The sequence below is a fragment of the Furipterus horrens genome, unplaced genomic scaffold (genome assembly GCF_987537825.1).
Source record: "Furipterus horrens unplaced genomic scaffold, mFurHor1.1.pri manual_scaffold_12, whole genome shotgun sequence".
In the NCBI taxonomy this organism is placed as follows: domain Eukaryota; kingdom Metazoa; phylum Chordata; class Mammalia; order Chiroptera; family Furipteridae; genus Furipterus; species Furipterus horrens.
Window position 1 is genome coordinate 87,860,687 of NW_028327182.1, and position 23,078 is coordinate 87,883,764.

The window sequence follows — 23,078 nt, forward strand, 5'->3', positions numbered from 1 at the left end:
AGATTCATGCCAGTGTGCTCGAGGGAAATGGCTGTGCATATTTGTGTTTTTTTAAAGCTTCAGAACACATCAGTGTAGGTAAGCAAGACTGTCAAGAGGATTAATAGACTGGTTTGAATATCATTTTCCACCTTTATTTATTGATTGTTGTTTCTGAATGTTCAAAGCAGTGTATTAAAATTTCAAAAGGTTTGGATTTTTTAAACTTTGGAAAATTCAGAAGCAAAGCTGAATCTCTTAAAGGTCTGCGTTCCTTCTGACACTTGGCAGTCTGCTGAGCTCGCACTGCCCTTTACCTCAGGGAGTCTAGTGGTTCAGGTCAGATATCCTCAGCTGAACTTCACGGACTGCTGCTCCATGCCAGCCTCCTACACACGGTAAAGTTTAACGTGGTTAGATCTGTGCCACAGTAAAAAAATATGTAAAATTCGTTATCTATGCTTTTACATCAGTAGTTAAGAAACTAGTCTGTCCATAAACTATATAGAAAGAAGCAGGTGGGTTCTGGAAAGGTTTGCAAGTAGTTAGGAATGATTAAATGAAGCTTACTTATTTGTATTTTTCCCCTAAAAGTTTTTGATAAAGAAGTAATCTTCCAATCAACTAATTACTTTATATGATTCACTTGTATATAATAGGCATGCATCAAATATCTGTTGAATGAATGAATAAATTTACTTTAGTTCATTAGTTGAAATTCATCTTGGAAACTAAAAATAGTTCAATAATAATGTACATAATAGAGTTTTGCTCAGTACCTTTTGAGCTTTGGGGGGGGCATTTTTGTTTATGCTTCTACTTGCCCAACACATTTTAATTGTTTGGGAACTCTGTTTATGTTTTTATTCTAGTAAAAAGGTAAAGAAACAAGAGGACCAAATGATCTCTAACAACAGTTCTAACTATAAACTCATTTATTTTTGGTGAACAAAGGAGACTAGGTAAACACCCATTCCTGATTTAAGGTAGAAGGTAATTATCAAAACCAATAGCAAACATTGTATTTAATGGCAATTCATTAGGAGCATTCTCTTCAAAACATGGAACAAGACAAGAATGCTTAATATTACTGACACTATTCCACATCATTTTTAGAGACCCAGGCCTTTAGTAATTAAGGCAATGAAAATGAGCTATAAATATTAAAAAGGATAAGCTATACATCTGTCACTATTTTGGAAGAACTCATGATTCTCTACTTAGAAAATCTAAGAAAAAAAAGATATTAAAATTAGTAAGGAATTTAGTAAGGTCAGTTGAATACAAAGCAAATATACTAGGTTGGCCAAAAAGTCTTCATGATTTTTTCCATAAAATAAAAGGCACATTTTTTTATTTTCACCAATAACTTTATTGATCTGGATATTTTGAGTATGTCAGCTATCTCTCACGGGGTATAACATTGATTTTCCTCAGTTATGTCTCAATTTGATCACTATCAACATCAACTGGTCTACCTGACCATGGAGCATCATCCAACGAGAAATCTCCAGCACAAAACTTTACAAACCACTTTTGAAACATTTGATCAATCACAGCAACTTCTCCATACACTGCACAAACCTTTTTTTTTTTTTTTGCAGTTTAGTTACATTTCTACCTTTATTGAAATAATATAGCATAATATGCTGAAAATGTGTATTGTCTTCCATCTTTGATATTAAAATGGCTACACAAAATTCACCAATTTTAGTAAGATTCTTTTTAAATACCTGATGATATGACAGCTGTCCCAATACAATCTAAAAAAATTGTTTCAAATGAAGTTAAAGACAAGTAAGCACTACTAGAGCCATGTTACGGAAAATCCCAAACCAGTGTTTTGGCCAATCCAGTACTAAAGTCAACGGCTGTCTCATTCCTGTGAAATAACCAATTGAAATGTAATAGGAATAAAAGGTTCCATTCCCAAGTCACTTTTTTACAGAAACCGTGTGAGTAAATCTACCAAAATATCTAAAACTTTTGTGAAGAAAACTGCAAAACTTTACTGAAAAACATAGTTGAAGACTTGAATAAATAGACATTCACATTTCCAGTTGGGAAAAATCAAATCTTCCTAAATTATACCAAAATTCAATGCCATCCCAAACAAAATATCAGTAAGATTTTTAGAGTTTGAAACATTCATTTTAAAGTGTACTTTGAAGAGAAAATTGCATATCAATCACCATGAATATTTTTAAAAGATTGACAATAAGATGGAGTCTTGCTTTACTGATGTCAAAAATATATCCAAAAGCCATCGTAATTAAAACACTATGACATATTAGTAGGAAGAGACAAATAAGTCAGTGAAGAGAGCAGAGAATATAAAAAACTACCCAAGTATTGATTTTCTGTTATGTCCGACATCCCATCCCTTTCTCCAACCAGATAAGCCAGGTTCTCCTACGAGATGATCTAGGATCTGTTCTAAAATCATTCCAGTGTAAGTGGTTCATGGGAAAACGGGTTCTCACTTTTTGCCCGTCCTTGTTCCGTTTCAGCAGTGCCACTGTGTGTCATTCCATTGTGTGACATATTACACCAACTAGAGCAGAGGCAATGGAGGAGGCAGCCTCTGCGGTCGCAGGAAGCCCTTTTAAGCAGCCAGCTCTGGTTATCTTTTTTATTCATAAATCATATGTTTCCTTTTAGGATATGTATATATTTTTTAATCTGAGAAACCATTTCCAAGTTCCTCCCCAGACCTTCTTAAGGTGATGCAAATAATGCTATTCCCCCCCTCTCCCCCTGCCCCAAATGCTTACTTTTCCTGAGGTAATCGTGGACAGAATTCAGGCAGGACAGTTTTAATGAAAACCTTTCATTTTACTTGGTAGATCTCTTCTGACGTCCATTCTCAGGTAAAGAATACAAAATTATTCTATAGTTCTGCCTGTTTGCTCTTTCCGTGTAAAACATATTAGAGGCAAAAGTCACAGTTAGGCCATTACTGTACAATTTTAGGGAAGTAGCAAGTGTTTGGAAAAAAGGTAGTGGCTGTGGGTGGACGTGAGAAATTAGATGGAAAACAATAGGGTCTGCTAAGTGTTAGTGGAAGTGAAGGAGAAAGGGGCGTGGTTAGCACTGGCTCATACAAGGGCGATCAGATTTCCAGCCACAGTGGTCCAGCAGGTTTGGCCCTCTGTGATAAATGGTAACTGCCTAAGGAAGGAAAGTTCAGTGAGAAAACACAGGTACCTCATGGCCAGTAATGGCAGCGTCGGATAGGAGAAGTCGCAGATCGAGGCCATGGTGGGTCATAGCAAACACTGGGGTTCAGGGTGTTAGCCTGAGGCGTGGCTTCAGGTCGCTGCACAAAACAGCTTTACAGTGAGTGGTCCGCCAGGAAATCACAGGAGAAGAGTTGATTGGGGCCACCTAGGCCTAAGGAAATGGGCTAGCAAGAGGAAAGCAGGAAAGTAACTTGTGACCACAGACAAGATTGGGTTCCCTGCGCTGGGAGGAAGAAGAAATATATGTATAGCTGGGACTGAAGATGGTCGACCGATCTCTGAGGAGTGTTCGGGGAGATTATTGGCCGTTCTTGACATTGAGTCGTTCATCCTCTGACTTTGCACCCACAGCAGAGCAAAAACGACTTCATAACACCATGGGTTGCCTGAGCGCTGTTACTACTGCACTGCTGAGCTAGCTGTGTGTGACCAGGTTGCTTTCTCTCTCTAAAGCACTGTTTCCTTTGTGTCATTGCTACACTTCAGAATGTCCCTAAAGCCATTTGTTTCCTGTCAGATTAAATTCCAGTGCTTTACTCTCTCATAAAGAAATTGTTGTTAATTACCTACCCTTTTCTATGAATGCAAATCCTATGTTCCAAGAAGATTATTATTATCTTTCAAATATGCTGTGTAAAGCTAGAATGTTTTTAAGTCTTCCCGACATTAAAATTTGTATTTTCTTCTTCCTGGATATTTTTAAGGCTGGTCATTGTAACATTGTTTTATAACAGTAAAATACCATGAATCACCTAAATATTCCACCATTGGGATTTATTAATTGTGTTATGCTATAAGCATTTACTATGAAGTAGTACACAATTATTAAAAATGATCCACTAAACTATATTTAGTGACTTGGGAAAATGGCCCTGATATATTAATAAGTAAAAAAGACCAGAATACTGAATAGTATAGTATAACCCATTTTTTTGCTAAAAAAACTAGAAATTATATCTATAATTTTCTAAAATTATCTTCTAAATTATATACAGTAATTATGTGTTACTTTTGTAATCGGGAAAATAATCCTTTTGTTAAAAAATTTTGTTAATAGTTCAGAGAGAAAATAAGAGTGAAAAATATTTATATACAGAGATAGGTCTTCAAATTAAAGAAAACAAAAGACTTCCTTCCCCTCAAACACACACTCCTAATTCTGTTCACCTTAACCCTAGGTGGAATTCAGAATGACTATCGGTAGTAACTATACTATAGTTATCTAGAGTTAGCCACTTTAGTTCTAATCTAAGCACTACCACTAAATGGTTTCCTTAGTGGTAGTGAACATGAACAGCCTGTCAGGGTTTCACTTTTAAAGACAATTAATAAACTACAATGACTAGACTTCTAATTAAATAAATAGGCCTATATAGAGAGTGCATAGTAGACCTTCAGCTAGTGTTAGTGTTCCCACTAGAGCAGCGATTTTCAACTGCTATGCCGCAGAATGTTTAAAACATGCAACACCTGACTATTTAGTCAGGAGCACGGACCTCTTTTCTCCTAGATCAGTGGTTCTCAACCTTCCTAATGCCACGACCCTTTAATGCAGTTCCTCATGTTGTGGTGACCTCCAAACATAAACTTATTTTCGTTGCTACTTCATAACTGTAATTTTGCTACTGTTATGAATCGTAATGTAAATATCTGATATGCAGGATGCATTTTCATTGTTACAAATTGAACATAATTAAAGCATAGTGATTAATCACAAAAACAATATGTAATTATATATGTGTTTTCCGATGGTCTTAGGCGACCCCTGTGAAAGGGTCGTTTGACCCCCAAAGGGGTCGCAACCCACAGGTTAAGAACCACTGTCCTAGATTGTCAAAAAACAAACAAACAAAAAAACCCGACAACAACCAACACAATAGTAGCTATCTGGTGTGAATGAATAACTACTTTTTTGGTCATATTGTGCAGCAGAATTTTAGTAATTAGTTTATGTGTGCCATGAGATGAAAAAGGTTGAAAATTTCTGCTCTAAATAATCTACTAGCTCAGAAATGTAATATTTTCTAAGACCAAAACTGAAGAAATAAATCACGAGTCCTTCCAAGCTACAGTTTAAAGACTTTATCAGACCTTTAACAATATTTATTATAGGATCTTTGGAATATTAATTCCTTTTATTCATATGGATAATTTACTTATAAAATTATTAAGTTCTTTAAAAGGTAGCATTTTCACATTTTCACTTCTATCGCAATTGAAAACATTTATATTCTACAAGGAGAGATTATTTCACACAGTTCAAATTGATTTACTCTCTTAACTTTAGATTGCTGTTGGCAGAACAGACATTGAAGACTTAGACCTCTATGCTACATCTCGGGAAAGGCGATTTCGTTTGTTTGCTTCTGTAGAATGTGAAGGGCAGTTATTCATGACTCCATATGATTTTATTTTGGCTGTTACAACGGATGAGCCCAAATGTAAGTATATTTTTTAAATTATCTCAATATTATGTTTTCTTTTTTATCTCTAGTGTAAAGCAGTATAAGTTTTTCAGAAGAACTAGCCAAGTGATGTGGTATTTTGAAAGACATTATGCTGTACAATTTTACCAGACTAATAGATTACAATACAAATAAGTGTTAATCGAAGTATACAACTGGTTGTTTATTGTAACATTTTTTATTTTATCTACTTAAACAAAACCTAAAAGGTGAGTTTCCCTTCTAGAACTAAAATAAGTAATTGATTATTCTCATATAACTTCAAATATCATTTTAATTTTAGTTTTAAATGATGTTTTATTTTAAAAACTTAGACATACATTAAAATATTAAAAATAAAATAAACATTAACCTATAGCTTTAAAAAAATAAAATATATCCAATAGAATTGAAGTCCCTCTTCACCCAAGTTATATTTGTATATGCAGTAACTTCACATTAAATAAGGAGTTTAGAAAATCAGAAATTCCTTTGAAGAACAATCTTAATGGCTCTTTAGTCTTTATAAGAAAAAGCTAATAATATTGAGCGTGGTAACATATCCGGCAGAATGAATATGTCTTTTGTGAATAATTTACCCTGGAGATCTCATAAACTCTACAAAACTCAAGAGTGTGTCTAACTTCCTCTTTTGATAAATAGCTGCTGAACATTGCACAAGAGCATGTACATGTACCTTTGTGCCATTTATTTTTCTTCTCTTCTCACTGCTATAATTCAAAAGCAACAGAATAGTATTATTCACAGTGTCCTGCTCATTATGAAAAGGAGGATGTCTTTTATGTGATTGTATACAGTATCATAATTAAGGTTAAATGCTGAATTCTACTTTGTAGACCTCTGATTTTAATCCCTTGGTTACATGTTTCTATAAACAACCTTGGGTAAGGAAAGAATGTTGTTGCTACATAAAGAAGAAATATATCTGCCTAGAAATCAGTTTGCTAAATTTTAGAACATATTCCCCCCTTTTGATGTTAAAATGATATATTGCTTTAAAAAAGAGAATGTTATGTAGGCAAAAGAAATGCCTATCTTAAAATCTTGAATTTGATATGTTGTTTACATTAACTATGGTTAATTATACAGAAATAACCACATAGCCATGTAGGAATATTATTGGTTGTCATTATTGTAATGTAGCTAAAATACTTAGTATTGACCAATTCCTAATTCTGCTGTATGAGAGGACTTAATACTATATAAACCTGGAGATAATTCTCAGGCAGTCATTAGATATTCACAGTGTTCAAATCTGAGCAAAGGCAACAGCAATATGACTCAAATTTATTTCAACTTTTAAGAGTTACAGCTTTTGAGATCCTCTGGAATGTGAAGAGGAATCAGAAGAAAAAGTGATGGCTGGTATTTTACTCAACTATAGCATTGTTAGGGAAGAAAATGGAAACAGGATGAGACTCTAGCTCACATCATTTGCTCTCTCCTTCATCTCTTTTCCCTTTGTCCCCAGAGAGATGTGACCTTTGAATTATAATCAGAGATACTAATAGAGCAGAGATCATGGGTAACACCTTAAAATTATGATTTCTCTGCTAGTATTTTATATTCTAGTATGAATATTAACAAACATCATTATTGGTGTTTTCAAACCATAGATGTTTGACACAAAATTAGTTAACTTACTTTATAAATCCAGAAATCCTCAGAGTAAGATAATGTGTTTTCATTTGACTTATTATGAATAGTTTATAGTACATGAAACAAATATATATCATAAGTAAAATATCTTGGATTCAAATCTTGAGGTTAAAGGAGCTATGCTTTTTAGGTATAAAAGATTGGTGTTATGAGTTTCAGTTGTTGATAGTTATCTAATTTTTATATGTTTGTTTATTGTAGTTGCTAAAATGTGGAAGTCACTTTCCAAACAGGTAAGTTAAAGCTCTTGGTGTACATTCTCTCTCTCTCTCCCTCTCTCCACACACACACAAACACACACACACACACACACACGTGTGCACACACTCACATATCTAATGAGATTTTTTTTTTTTCTGGAAATTAAATCACATCCAAGAACTATTTGAAGATGTGGCCCAATGGTAACACTCACGTGTGAATGTAAATTGGTATACCCACTTTGGAAAGCAGTTTGGCAGTATACTAAAATTAAAGATACACATGTCCTATACCTAGCAGTTCTATCCTGGGTTTAAGTTTCACAGAAGTGCATGCATGTATACCTAGTAAACTTGAATATGCCCTATGATCCAGTCGTCGGCCGTCGTCGGCAGCCGTCCGTCTCGAGAGACGATGGTGTAGCTTCTTAAGAGTCTATCTGCACCGCCGAGAATGGCTGTGCAGTCCGACTCGGGAGTGACATGGTATCCGTCTCCTCCCGTGTTGAATCGACATCATGCAATGACGCTGAAGCTACAGAGCCTGGGCAGGGTGATATGGAGGGTCTGCTGTTGCCCATGCAGCAGACCCCCCCTCTCTTCGCAGCCGAAGGGTCCAAGGGAAAGACGGAGTCGATACAGCTTGGGTTCAGGTGCGCCACAGGAGTTGCCGGTGTTGACTACAACGTCAAACCGCCTTAGGGACTCCGGCTCCGGATTTTCTGTCGGGGTTTACTGCCTTAGCCTTTCCCCTGAAGAGGTATGCCGCAAGGCAGCGGAGGTTTTTTGGAGTCAGAGTTTTCCTTCTCTGATGTACCCTGACTGGAAGATCGAACCAGCGACACTTAGCTCGCAGGCCGACGCTCAATCCACTGAGCTAAACCAGCCAGGGCATGATCCAGTAATTTCATACCAATGTGTATAACCAGAGAAACTTTCACATATGCAGGACAGGTTCATAGGAATGTCCTTAGATTGTTCATGATGGCCAAAAAGACTAAAATATGATAGCAGCAGTAGAACTAATAAATTAGTTTTGATATAGTTTTGTTTTTTTTGTTTAATTATTTCACTTAGCTTAATATTCTCAAGGTCCATTCATGTTGTTGCAAATGGCAGTATTTCATCTCTTCTAAGGGCTGAGTAGTATTCCATTGTATACATGTGCCACATCTTTATCCAGTCTTCTATTGAAGGACACTTGAGTTGTTTCTATGTCTTGGCTGCTGTGAATAATGCTGCAGTGAACACAGGGGTGCATATATCTTTGTGAAGAAATGTTTTCAAATTTTTTAGGTAGATACCCAGAAGAGGGGTTGCTGGCTCATATAGTAACTCTATTCTTAAATTTTGAGGAGCCTCCATACTGTTTTCCATAGCGGCTGTACCAGTTTCCATCCCCACCAGCAGGGAATGAGGGTTCCTTTCTCCCCACAACCTCGCCAACACAGGTTATTACTCGTTTTGTTGATAATAGCAATTCTAACAGGTGTGACATAGTATCTCATTATAGTTTTGATTTGCATTTCCCTAATAACTAGTGAAGTTGAGCACCTTTTCATTTATCTGTTGGCCATTTGTATGTCTTCTTGGGAAGGCTCTGTTCAGGTTAACTGGTTTGTTTGTTTTGGATATTAACCCCTTGTTGGAGCTGTTGTTTACAAATATCTTTTCCCATTCAATAGGCTGCCCTTTTGTTTTCTTTGTGGTTTCTTTTGCTATGCAGAAGCTTTTTTAGTTTGATATAGTCCCATTCATTTATTTTTGCCTTTATTTCCCTTGTTTTTGCGGTCAAATTTATAAACTCTTTTCTGAGTCCAAGGGCTGTAATTACAGTTTAGAACCTATGTTTTCTTCTATGTAATTTATTGTTTCAGGTCTTACATTTAGGTCTTTGATAGATTTTGAGTTAATTTTTGTATATAAGGGTAAACAATATTCTAGTTTCATATTTTGGCATATGGCTTTCCAGTTTTTGTAGCACCATTTACTGAAGAGGCTGTCTTTTTTCCATTGTATATTTTTGGCCCCTTTCTCAAAAATTACTTTCCCATATACCTGTGGGTTTATTTCTCTGCTCTCAGTTATGCTCCATTGGTCTGTGTGTGTGTTTTGTTCCCTGCCAATGCCATGCTGTTTTGATTATTGTCACTTTATAGTATAACTTGAAGTCAGGGAGTCTGATACCTCAGCTTTGGGCCCCCCACTTTAGGATTGCTTTGACTATTCAGGGTCTTTTGTGATTCCATACCTATCTGATGATTTTGTTCCATTTCTTTTCTTTTAAGTGTCATTGGGATTTTGATTGGGATTGCATTAGGTCTGTATATTGCTTTGGGCAATAATGTTATTTTATCTAGACTACTTCTTCCAATGCATGAACACAGAATATCTTTCCATTTCATTGGGCTTTTCTCAGTCTCTTTTAATAATGCCTTGTAGTTTTCAACATATAGGTCTTCCACATCCTTTGTTAAGTTTATTCCTAGGTATTTGATTCTTTTTGTTACAATTGCAAAAGGAATCTTTAAAAATTTCTTTTTCTGAAATGTAATTGTTAGTATATAGGGACACAGTGGATTTTTATACATTCAATGTAGTGATGGAAGTCCCAGCCAGATCAGTCAAGCAAGAGAAAGAAAATAAAGGCATTCAAATTGGTAATGAAGAAGTAAAAATATCACTTTTTGCAGATGACATGATTCTTTATATAGAAAACCCTAAAGACTCCACCAAAACAATTAAAAACAATAAACAAATACAGAAATGTTGCAAGATTTAAGTATAGTTTTAAAAAGACAAATAAAAAGAGAAATATATTATGTTCAGGAATGATTCATTTAGATGAGTAAGGGCCCCTAATTTTCAAAACAATTCTGGAAAAAAAAGAAAAGAAAAGAAAAGAAAGATGAGGACAATTGGGACTGTATCGTGTTAAGATTAATAATAAAGTAAAATAGTTAAAGTAGTATTGCTATTATAGCAATATTTTTAATTAGATCAGCATAACAGACTATAGGATCCAGAAACAGATTCAGGCATGTGTGGGAAGATCTATAAATCATTGGAGAAAGCTAACCTTTAAACATTAAAACAATAACCTTTCTTACATGTGGGCAAATAAAATTAGGTCTCAAACTGACCACCATATACAAAAGCAAATTTCAGGTGGATTTTTTTTTTTTTTTTTTTTTTGAGAAACAAAAATTCTGATATAAGCAAAATAAGAAGCCCAGGAGGTTTTATTAGACAAAGACACATAAAGAAAAACTCAAAGGAAATCACTGACAAATTTTACAACGTTAAATATCAAAAACTTTGGCATTCAAAAAAATAGTGTCAACAGTGTTGAAAGATGTATGACAAATGAGAGAATATGCTTGCAGCATTTTAACAGGAAAGCTTTAGTGTCTTGTAAGTCATAAAGAACTACTGTAAGTCAGTGTAGAAAAGAAAGTCATCTCAATAAAAAAATGGACAAACAGGGTCGGACTGACTGATATATATATATATATATATATATATATATATATATATATACACATATATACATATATATGTAAATGAGCTCAATATCAGCAGTAATCAGAGATACGCTAATAAATTAAACCAGATATGATACTACTTCCCAGCCATCAGATTGTCAGCTTCCAGAAACCTAGTAATAATACCAACACTTAGCATGGACAAGAAGAGAGGACCCAGGTGAGAATGTAAATTGGTATATTCACTTTTGAGAGAAATTTGACCGTATGTAGTGAAGTTGAAAGTACATATTGAAAATCCTACTTCTAGGTATGTGTACTAGAGAAACATTTGTGCATTTATACCGGGAGTCTTGTACATGTTTCCTGCAGCATTAATTGTAATAGCAGAAAAAAATTAGAAACATTATAAGTGTCAATCAGTACAGAAATGAATAAAAGAATTGCAAAATAGGCATATTAAGGACAAATAACAGTAATACAAAACTAAAACGAATAAATGCAGTAGAGCTACTTATATTATCAGCATGAACAGAATGAGCAAACACTAGGTTAAGTAAAACAGCAAGTTGCAATAATATAGACCAGTTGTTCTTTAAAGTTCAAAGACCTTTTTAGGGATCCATAACGTCAAAACGATTTTCATAATAATACTGAGAAGATACTGGTTTTATTTCTCTCATTCTGTAATGAGGCTGCATGACCAGTGATGACAACATCACTTTGACAGCTAATATAATATGAATTTGTATATATTTTTAAATTTTATTGTCCCTATTTCCACATGCATTAAATATTGATAGATATAACTCACATGAGCAATATCTCTTGAATCCATAATAATTTTCAGAGTATAGAGTTACATTTCAGAACTGCTAATATAGACAACTGCTACATAGTTATGAAAATTAAAATGAAGAATATTGGGCAGGAAAATATGCCCATTATATTAGATGCAAAGAGTAACTTACTAAACAATATGTAAGAAATGATTTACTAATTGCCACAATAATAACAAAATACTATGTGAAAATGCCTGATAAAGAATTAAACTAGTCCTGGCTGCTGTGGCTCAGTGGATTGAGCGTTGGCCTGCGAGCCAAGTGTCGCTGGTTCGATTCCCAGTCAGGGCACATGACTAGGTTGCACATCAGGTCCCCAGTTGGAGGCACGAGTGAGAGGCAACCACACAGTGATGTTTCTCTCCCTCTCTTTCTCCTTTCCCCTCTCTCTAAAAATAAAATAAATAAAATTAAAAAAAAATTAGACTAAAAGGATATTAAACTTTTGTGGTTCATCCCTGGATTACAATTAGTTTTTATTTTTTGTATTTACTAATTTTAATATATGTATATTAACTATATAATAGGACAGAATTCTATGCATTTAAGGAAATCATATAAATCTTCTAAAAGGCAACTGTAATTCTAGGTAACTGAATTCAACCCAGCAAATATTTATTTGGTACCTATTTGCAAAACTGCAGTATAATTCTGACAATAACCACCCAGTTATTTTCAGACTCCACAGGTTTAAGGACCCAGTCCCCAACAAGACTGCCTTCATTTCAGATGCCAGCTACAAGTTCAAGGGTCCCAGGCCACCCATACTTCTAACAACTAGCTACAAATCCAGGCAGTTCCCACAACTCACCTCAAGTTTAATAATCTGCTAGGCTGACTCATAGAGCTCAGGAACCTCCTACACTTAAAATTACAGTTTATACTTATAAGGGACACAAATAAGGGCCCTCCTATACCATTAAGTAAAAGTATAGGAGGGCCCCAAACACAGAGCTTCTGTGCCCTCTCCCCATGGAATCAGGTGTATCACCCTCCTGGCACATCTGTGTAGTCACCAACCTGGAAGCTCCACTGAGCTTGGGTCAAGAGTTTTAATTGAGGGTTCCATTGAATAGGTATGATTGAATGGATCGTTGGCCACATGATGGAACTCAATCTCCAGTCCCTTTCCAGTCCCCTTCCCAGAGTTTGGGCTAGCTCAGAGCCCCAATGCTTTAATCCCATGGTGGTTCTTTCTGGTTCTCAGCCCCCATCCCAAGTCACCTCCTTAGCACAAGCTCAGGTGTGATGCTAGGATATAGAGTCTCCTTCTCAGGAACCCGGGACAAAGGCCAATCAACTTCTTTATTATATGACACTACTACGTATACTGCATATAAAGGACTAAGATAGGCACTGGAGTGGGGAGAGAGATTCCCAGCCTGAATGGAAATAGAGATTTTAATAAAATTTTGCAGTCCTTAAAGTGAACAGAAGACAGAGAAGATGAGTGTGTCAGTTGGATGATCTAGATCAGAAGAAACTAAATTATTACTAAAACCAACTGCCTAGAATCAGTAAGGATCTGGCCAGTCATTCACTAGTTGTGTGACCTCGGGTTAGTTACTTATGTTTTTAAGACTCGGTCAAGTATGCAAAATGAGGGTTTTCTTTTAGAATTAAATGAGATACTGTAATAGCCCACTGCCAACTACATTGAGGGCACCCGATGAAAGGTAGCTAAGTTTAAGCCAAATACATAGAAACAGCTAAAATGAAAGAAATTAATATTTATGTAATAGAAATGGTAAAAACTAAAGTTTTCTATCTCTTGCACTAACAAGCATATTTTTGAGTTTAGTGTGTTTAAACAGTAAATACCCCGGCTTCCCATCATGATTCATCCCTGAGTCTCTGCCCTCCTGCCATGTTCCCCTTCGGTTGGCGGCATCTGTTACCTGCAGTGCAGGGATAACGCTCCGAAGGAAACGGAAGCCAGGACTTACAGATGGGCTGCAGGATGTGCACAGGTCCCCTAAAAATACCGCTCCTGCCTCTGGCATCCAGGGATTGCTTATTTGCATGCTAACTCCACTTCGTAAAGAAAAAGATGGTTAATAAATGCCACAGCACATTTTTAAGCACAACTCCGTCAGGAAGGACTTGTCTAAAGTGCTTCCCAACCTGAATGTACATAAAAGTCACCTGGGTATCTTGGTGAAAACACAGGTTCTGGTTCAGCGGGTCTGGAAGGAGAGCTGAGAGTCTGCATTTCTAACCTCCCAGGTAATGATGCTTGGGCTTTGGGGGACCGGACTGGGAGGAGCAAGAACCAGGTCTGGAAGCAGAAGTGGTTTCTAGGGCTTTTCAGTGTGCTGCTTGGCAGACTGATGTTTAGATTTCAAATTATTTCAAGTTATCTCACCAAATCCTTTAATAATTTTTCTTCACAAAAATTTAACCAAATTATAATTTTCTGTTAGTTATTTCCAACACAGTATATATAATAAATTCAAAATTGTTTTAGTATCTAATGATTAATTCAAATGTTTAATTTTTTCAAAATAGTTTCCCCCACCACCAGCTGTGATAGTTTGATTTAAAAACAAACAAACAAAAAAATACGATAATCAACAATTGAAGTCTGTGTGCTTCACTGAATATTTAAGTTAAAATTAGAGGAAAAAAAAAGAAAATGTCTACAATAATTCAGTGTTTTTGTCCTCCCATTTCCTCTGTCATAATTCTTTGGGTCACTATTAAAATATTCTTCAGTCCTTCCTGATATACCCTTTGTCCATTTACTTCTTCTGCAACAAAGCCCCTTAAATCCAAAAGGGCAACAGAGAACAGACAGTGTGTGAAGCCAGGGGGTCCGCTCTGACCTTGATTAGGAAGCCCACCTTTTCCAGTGGTGTTCAGTGGTGTACCATGACGCTGTCCTTTTCTGACTGGCTCCACAACTTAAACTCACTGTTTTATCTTCATCTGATTATCACATATATGTTACTCTAATTATTAAATTTATCTCATCCTTTGGGTAGCTCTAACTGAGCTACCACTTACAGCATCTTTATCATTTATTTTATGTTTGGATGATGGGCAGCTACTGGGTTTTGTGGATAAATGAACTGCAGGTAGAGAATAGGATAAACACAGCCATGCCTCAGGTCTTCTAAGTGAATTTTTTGGATAAAAATTCAAATATTTTTATCTATTGTAGAATTAATTTACCTATTAATCAGCATATGACACTGTATGTTATAGGAATTAAATCAAATGCTCTCAGAAACACCACCAATTTGGAAAGGATCATCAAAGCTATTTCGAAGCCTTAAAGAAAGAGGTAAGTTAACTTTAGTACTCATGCATTTTAATATTGACCTAATATTACTTATGGTATTTATATATACAGATTTTCTTCATATTTAAAATTATTTTACAACTATGTGTGTTTATGTGTGCATAGAGAAAAAACAAGAGAAAAACATACAAATATTAATAATGGTTTATTCTAGGTAGTAGTGGGATTATGGGTTGTTTTTATTTTACTTTTTATATATATATTATTTAATTCTTCCAAATTTTTTTACAACAAAATGAACTTTTATGGGTAAAAAAGAACATTTTTAACCATATTGAGAAGTATAGACTATATTTACCCATAGAAAACATTTTTCAAAATACTAATCTCTAAATGTCTGTTTTACTTTTGGGAATTATAGATTTTCTTAAGTTTAATCAATATAAAAAACTTATTGGATCTCTTGTTGGTCACCCAACTTGAACATGTTTTTTATAAAAACGACTCTTACTGCAAAATTCATTTGTTTCTATTTACTCTATTATCCATATCTATGTCTCTAACTTAATTCACTAATTTATACATATAGTCAAATTACATAGCTTTTATTGCAGTTTTCTTTTACAGTGTAATTTTTGTATGTATTTATAGCAAAAACTAATAAAATGTTTAGATTAATTTAATCTTACAAAGGACTGTTTCTTTGAAGTATGTTATTTATATTTTCAAGTATAAGAATATACAAAATAAAAATATTAAATTATATAAAGTTACCTTTTTCTTTTGAAAATGCTTAGCATGAAGACAAATAGTTTAAAGGAATAGTTATAACCCATATATTTTATCTAAGTAGAATTAAAAATTGCTTCCACCTAGTTCTCATGGAATCTGAAAGGAGGAGACACTTTTATTTTAGGCATTTCATAAATTAGGGTTTTAAAATCTTTGCAAAATTTGTGCCAAAGTATCTTTAAAGGTTTTAGAAATTTTTTCCTGGAAGTTGTCTTGAAGATTGCCATTCAGATCTTAGGGTGGGGTGATAAGATCAGGAAATGTATTCCACTAAACCAGTTTGAACAGTCAGATGGAACTGTGGAGACCATTTCCCATCCCATTTCCTTTTCTCCCTCCTGTATTTGTGCTTGCTTTCTTCTTCTTCTTCTTCTTCTTTTTTCTTTTAAGGGATCCCTATGGAATCTAGGTATTGTATCTTTATATACATTGACCATTCCAGAATCTTTCTCCCATAACATTCATGGCAATCAACCAGAACTATGTCTATAGGTCACAATATTCTAGTATAAACAAAAGAAGGGAATGCTTTCAGGGCCTCCTGGCTCGTTCCCTTCACGACTTCTGACAAACTGCCTGACAGTGACTCCTCTTTTCTTTGTTCTACAACAAAGAGGGTCGCCTCCAAGAACAGCAGGTAAAATGGAGGTTTAAAGTTCACAATCTGGTTATGTAAGGATTCTTTATACCCTTTTACCAAACATCAGGACTGATATCTGGAAAAGTGTTGTTGGCTTATTCCCGAATTTAATTTCTCAGGATCCACTTGGAAAGTCAGTTTGCGCATTAATTCTAGTCTTGGGTATAAAGTCCAAAAATAAGAATTTGAGTAACAGAATTCATATTTTTATTTACTCCAAAGTAATTCCTTTTAAAGTTTGTGATCGTGGCATTACAGAGAATTCAGACTGCAATACACATAAAGTACAAGCCATAATTAGAATAAAAACTTCTTAGATTACACTTAATAGAAGCAAATTTTATCAATGATAATGATAACTTGAAAGCAGAAAAAGCATAACTACAGAGTTTTGTTTTTTGAACGCCGAAGGAAGAAAGTCTAAATGTTTTATTCAACTGTTACTAAGAATTAAGTACTTTACATCTTGACCCATTTCCAACCTTTTTATTTTATGTTTGATCCATACACTGAAAACTAGCAACAAGTTTAAAAGTTACAGCTATAAGGAAACATTATAATTTTTGTTTTTATTGCCAGTACCATGTATATCTGAAAGCATTAATGGGAATTTTATATGGGTTTCTACAAAGTTAAATTAGTTTGTTGCTTTTTTGCTCTGATTTTATAAGTTGGTGTCATTTAAAATAATACTTAGCATCTTCTTTAAAACTGTAAGTTCTTCATTAATATAACTTACTGCTATTATAAGAATATTTTACTTGATAAATATGAAGAAAAAGTAATATTTTTATATAGCATAACTGATACTGTTTATCTTCTAGGTGTGATTTCTTACACAGAGTATCTTTTTCTTTTGTGTATTTTAACAAGTAAGTATACTCATTAAATATATTTCTGAATGTAATTTTTTAAATCAGAATTTTAGAAAACAAATCTTTCTTAGATTCTCTTACTATTGAAAATCATTCCATGCTGTTTTGCAAAATTGTTGTCCCAATGGCCATGGAAAATGCTAAATATGGCATATTGAGTCAAAATCATAAATATTATTATGGCTTACAGTATAGTAGTAAATTTAATATCATACATTAATCCCTGTGGTTTAATCTACATGAGAGCCTGAAGGTCAGGACATAAAAATGGTCTGTAAATTTCTTGCTACACTATTCAAATCACATTTTCTGCAAAACTAGTGTGAAAGAATGAATCTTTTAATTAGTAAGTCTATCAGAATGCACATAATACATCCTAAAACAGCTTCATTTTTCTCTTCCTCTTATATGACGCGATTCTTATGAAATACATGAAGAGTTTACTAAGGTTTTTAGTTAAATTTCATTGCATTTAATGGTGGAACTATACTCCAGCCACCTGACCTTTCTGTTCCTTTATTCCCGCCTCAGGAATTTGTACTTTCTGCCTCCTCTGCCCTCAGTGCTTTTCTTCAAGATCCTCATGATAATAAACGTCATTCAGGTTTCCTTTGAAATGTGAAGACTTAGAGAATCCTTCTTTGAGCTTCCTTTCTAAAATAGCTCCCTCTCTCATCTCTTCCTTTTTATCCCTTTACAGTATTTCATTTTCTTCATAGTACTTAAATTATTTCAAAGTATTTGTTTATTGGTTTACATGTTCTTGTCTGCCTTGCCGCATTCGAATGCAAGGTCCATGATGGTAAAGATTTTATCTTTTTTGTCCATTTCTGTATCGAGAACAGTGTTTGACACGTTAGCCTCTCAAAATGTAGCTGGTGAATGAATGAAAAAATACATGAACGAAAGACTATCCGTAGTGGAATTCCCCACTGTGGGGATCCGTGGGGATGTATGGAAACCAGAACTATGGTTGGAGTCCAGTCAATGGCCAGTGCTACCAGGAAATGAGGGTGGTGCCGGAGTATCTCAGAGCCTCGTTACAAACTTATCCTGTTAGCTGGAATAACAATTTTGGTTGCAAAATTCAAAGTTATAAGTACCTAACCCGGTAGAGTGATAGGGAAGACTAAAACAGAACTAGTTAAGAAAGTGATATGTTAAGATGGGACAGAGTATGTGGCTTAAGGGTGTTGGAATAAACACATGGTGGCTTTTGCTCGCTGTGGAAAGGTAAGGACCTTTGGATGCCGGAACTCTTCTTTTGCAGTTCAGGAGCCCTCTTAGAAACTTTTAGGAGTTTGAATTTAAAAATGATGGATGTCATTTAGACTAGAACCAAAAAAATGTGAAAAGAGGGCTGGCAGGAAGTAGATTAGATAATTTGTGTTACTTGTCTATAGTTTTCTCCTCTTTACTTTTTATTATTTTAACTTTATTTTCCCTTCCAAACAATGCTAATAAGGGCTTCTTTTCTATATTTTCACGAACTTTCTAAAGCTTAAAACTTAGTTATCAGAGATGGTGTAACTTTTTTTTCTTTCTCAAATGAATAATAGTGAAAGTAACTTTAGATTCCTAAATACATGCAAAGAAATGAACTTGCATAAAAGCTGGCTTCAGTTTCCTTTATTCCCAGAGACAGCTATTACTGGTTAAGAAAGTAGGTCTGTATGCTTCTCTTTTGCCAGGTTCAAGATTTCTTAACAGGTAGTGGCAAGTGTATCTGCGGGAGGTCCCTCTGCAAACTTTTTTGCCAGTCATCTCTAAAGAGTAGGTCAGATGTTTTGGAAAAGGCATGTCCACTGAACTCCTCCTTTAATGACATGTTCAATTTTCCTTGTGTCCAAGTTTTCTTTCTTATGCTTTAGACGTGAAAAGAGAAAAAGGATTGAACCTCATTGTAGGATTCATAAAATTAAAGCGGTTCATAGGAGGTGAAAGTCTGTCTTTTTCAGAAAAGTAATTGTTTCTTGTATTTTGGGAGGAATTGGGAATTAATTATTTAAGCCTCTTATTTTATATTTCTGTTTTTAAAGCCTCTACAAGTTTAAACCCAAATATGTAATCTTGCATGCTTGACATTTATTTTCACAGGTCATTTCCATTATAATTTTCCCTAGAATTTGGACTAGTTCATTGTGCCTTATTTATTTTTTGGAAAGAAGGTAGTCAAATTTTACTGTCAGTACTATACAACAAGTATCACATAGTATTTTAAAAATATATTATCAATTCTGCTACTAAATATGCTAATATATGAAGCAGAAATGTGTGTACTTATATGCAGCTTTTATTATATTTAAATAATAGTAACATGTTGCTTTCAATTTATTGGTTAAAGACGTGTTTACAACTAATAGGAACTTTGTACTTTAAAACCATTTCCCATTACATAAATACTTTTCTATCTTTTCTGGCAGAGCCACATGCAGGTTTTAGAATAGCTTTCAACATGTTTGACACTGATGGCAATGAGATGGTGGATAAAAAGGAGTTTTTGGTGGTATGTATATTATATGCTGAATTTTATCAACAATTAAATATTGCTTATGTTTTCACATTATTTTAAATAGGATTGTAGAAGGAAGAATGAAAAATTTATACTTTCACCTTAATTTAATAAAGAAGTATATTCTCATGTACTTTGAATAATTTTTACATTGTAAAAATGTAACTTATATTCAGTGTATAAAAATGAGTATAGTTGATTACACTGTTTCTGGAAGTTTGAAATGTATCAGATATTTTCTGTTGTGTGTATAACTTGCAACCTGAAGTGTCACATGTGCCCAGTTAGTGCTCAGGCCCCATCGCGCAGGCTGCCCAGTCGCAGCAGCGCGGCAGGAACTCCCCTTCCTTCCTGCTCCTGGACTGATGATCACTGTTCTTCCTTTGCCTTTCATTCATTTCTGCCTGCACTCCAGTCTTGTCTCCATTTTCCCATTCTCTTCCCCTGTCTGTGACTGAAGGCTGATCTACAGTAGGAGGAGTAAGACTGCTTTTAGGTATTTGTCCTTTGATCTTCCTTACCCAATGTGGATGCTGCTCTGGCGACATCATTCATCGTATCACCCCACCCTACCTTCCAGAATTTTTCAGTCTCTTTTTACCCACGTATTTCTGTGCCTACTTCTGTGGCAAAATGTCTATTCCATATTCTTTCTGCAGAAGACGGGCTCGAACCCAGAGACCCTGAGTCCTGTGCCAACATTCTTTATACCCCAGGAGGCCTCATCTCTTTCCTGTGACCCACAAACCCCAGGTCTTTGTGCCTTAGAGATAAAATGAAGCTATAATTTTGTACATTTTACTTAACTGTGGATTCCTAATCCCAAAGGATGTATTTTCTTAGCCTCAGGGAAAAAATCAGTATATATATATATATATATATAGTCCTTTTAATGTTATTTGTAGATGAAGCTAGCTATTTTCTGCACCTAGTTAATATAGGGTGGTAGGTAGGTGCCCTGAAACTCTTGTGTGCTACTTGATTCTTGAGTGGTTTCCTTTTTAGCTTCAGGAGATATTCAGGAAAAAAAATGAAAAGAGAGAAACTAAAGGAGATGAAGAAAAGCATGCAATGCTGGTAAGAATAATTTATAGCCATTTCTGATGGGTTTTCTAGATAAGAATTTCTTCACTCATGTTAAAAACGGTAACTAAAGTCTGTAGTTTTATAGCTGTCCCTTTCAGAAATCGTTTTAAAGTTCTTATGTAGAAAAATTGCTTCAGTATTGATATGCATCAATATCAATATTTATATCAAATATTGATATTAAATATCTGTATCCATAATTGCATTTATGAAATCATTTTATTCATATTGTTGTTATCCATGAGATTTGAAGGGTATATTATACTATAGATTAATACTGATCATTATGCAGATACAAATTTGAAGGTGAATTGCAAAAGATTTAATTCTATATATGAGTGGATTTAGTGGTGCCATAACAATATGAATGTTGAAGCAAAAACAAGGAAATAATGTGTTTTTTTGCATTCTTAGAAGTATGTATTATAGATTTCTTCTTCTGGGATGATGTTTTCATCTTACCCTGAAGGTAGAATGAGCAAAACAACATTTCATGCCACTTTCCTACCCGTTTTCTTTTGCTTGTCCCAAATATTTCAACATGAGACATCCCAGGTTCACATAATAAAAAATAACGGGTGCTGAGACCTTACTCTCAGGCACTAAACTAGATGCTTTGCATGCATTTTCTCATTTAATCTAGCCCGCAGTTCTCTGTTATCTGTAATTATAGATGTAGAAACTGATAGTTGGAAAGGTTAAATATCTTGTCCAAAATTACATAACTATTAAGTGACAAAGCCAAGATTGAGCCCATGGCTGGCCAGCCCCAAAATCTACACCCTTACTCACTATACCGTATTTCTTCATCTAGTACTTAAATAGCAGAAACATGGTGAATTTTGTTGGCATGTAAATCATAATTGCTCCATTTTCAAATTAGTGATTTTCATTGGTCTACTGGGAATTCAAATAATTAACTTCAGAGAGTTACAGCATTTTTTATTCTTATTGTTAGAAGCATAAATATTAGATTTTTTAAAAAACATGTATTATCCAGAGAGGATGGGTGCCATGTTCAATCCCAATAGATGTATAAAATGTGTATTTACATTTATATTAATAAAAGCAGAATATTGGGATCATGCAACACATACTATTTTATGCTATAGTTGACTATGATATATCAGTATTTGTTGAACTGCCCCCAATATACTAATTGATAAAGTTTATGGAAGGCATTCTTTAAAAAAAAATCAAAGGAGCTGATTATACTGTCAGCCAAGTATTATAGGGTTATTAAGGGTTCTCTAATTTAGGTCTCATGGTTTTCAAATTGTAATCAATAAATCCTATATGAATTAGCCCCATAAGTGCAATTTTTAGGTTATTAGCAAGTTAGTTAAATACCTTCATACTAGAAATTTAAATACATTCATAAGTAGATAATATAATATACTCAAAGAATAAACAATTATTTTAATTTTGATAAGTTAACAGCTATAACTGACTATGTACACAAGTTAATAAAATATCATTTAGGAGGTTGAATTATATAATTAATCTTGATATACCTTAATGATAAAGTAGATCATATTTTAGTGGAAGGAAATATAACTTTAATTTATTTGTTTATTTATACTACTTCCAGAAAGGACTTATGAGTCTTCCAGTAAAAGTACAATAAATATTATTCTAATCATTAACATTTACTAAAATATGTAAGTCAAGTAACAAAGGGAGAGAGGGGAGAGAGGAAAGGAAGAAATAGTAGCAGACAACCCACACTGAGAAAACCTGCTGGGTCAGCACAAATCTTCGCTCTGAACTACATCATAGCCCAAGTAAAGTAAATTTAATACTGATTTAATGCAAATCGTCTGTAATAGTAACATAGGAAAACCTCATTAACTTGGACAAATTCGGGAAAGTTGGTCTCAATTATGAAATCTAAATTATATCAGCATACCCAAAATTGTATTATTTTATATGTCTGTGAAGCTTTCCCTAGCAGATACATGAAGACTTGTTTTCAAGAACAAATAAAAATAACTTAGAAGTAATACATAACTTGTTTCTTTGTAAAAGAATGCTTTCTAAAATCATTGATCTCCACA

The 23,078-nt window shown here is 34.4% G+C and overlaps 1 protein-coding gene across 2 annotated transcripts in view; it reads left to right on the plus strand.

Annotated features, from left to right (window-relative positions):
* MICU3 (mitochondrial calcium uptake 3) overlaps positions 1-23,078 on the plus strand; it is a 70,805-nt gene that overhangs the window by 16,388 nt on the left and 31,339 nt on the right. For both annotated transcript variants that reach the window (XM_090258027.1, XM_090258028.1), the window contains exons 2-7: positions 5,509-5,662; positions 7,547-7,578; positions 15,080-15,158; positions 17,373-17,420; positions 19,847-19,929; positions 20,941-21,012. In XM_090258027.1, the coding sequence (XP_090114153.1) occupies positions 5,509-5,662; positions 7,547-7,578; positions 15,080-15,158; positions 17,373-17,420; positions 19,847-19,929; positions 20,941-21,012 (468 nt within the window). The remainder of the gene's footprint in view (positions 1-5,508; positions 5,663-7,546; positions 7,579-15,079; positions 15,159-17,372; positions 17,421-19,846; positions 19,930-20,940; positions 21,013-23,078) is intronic.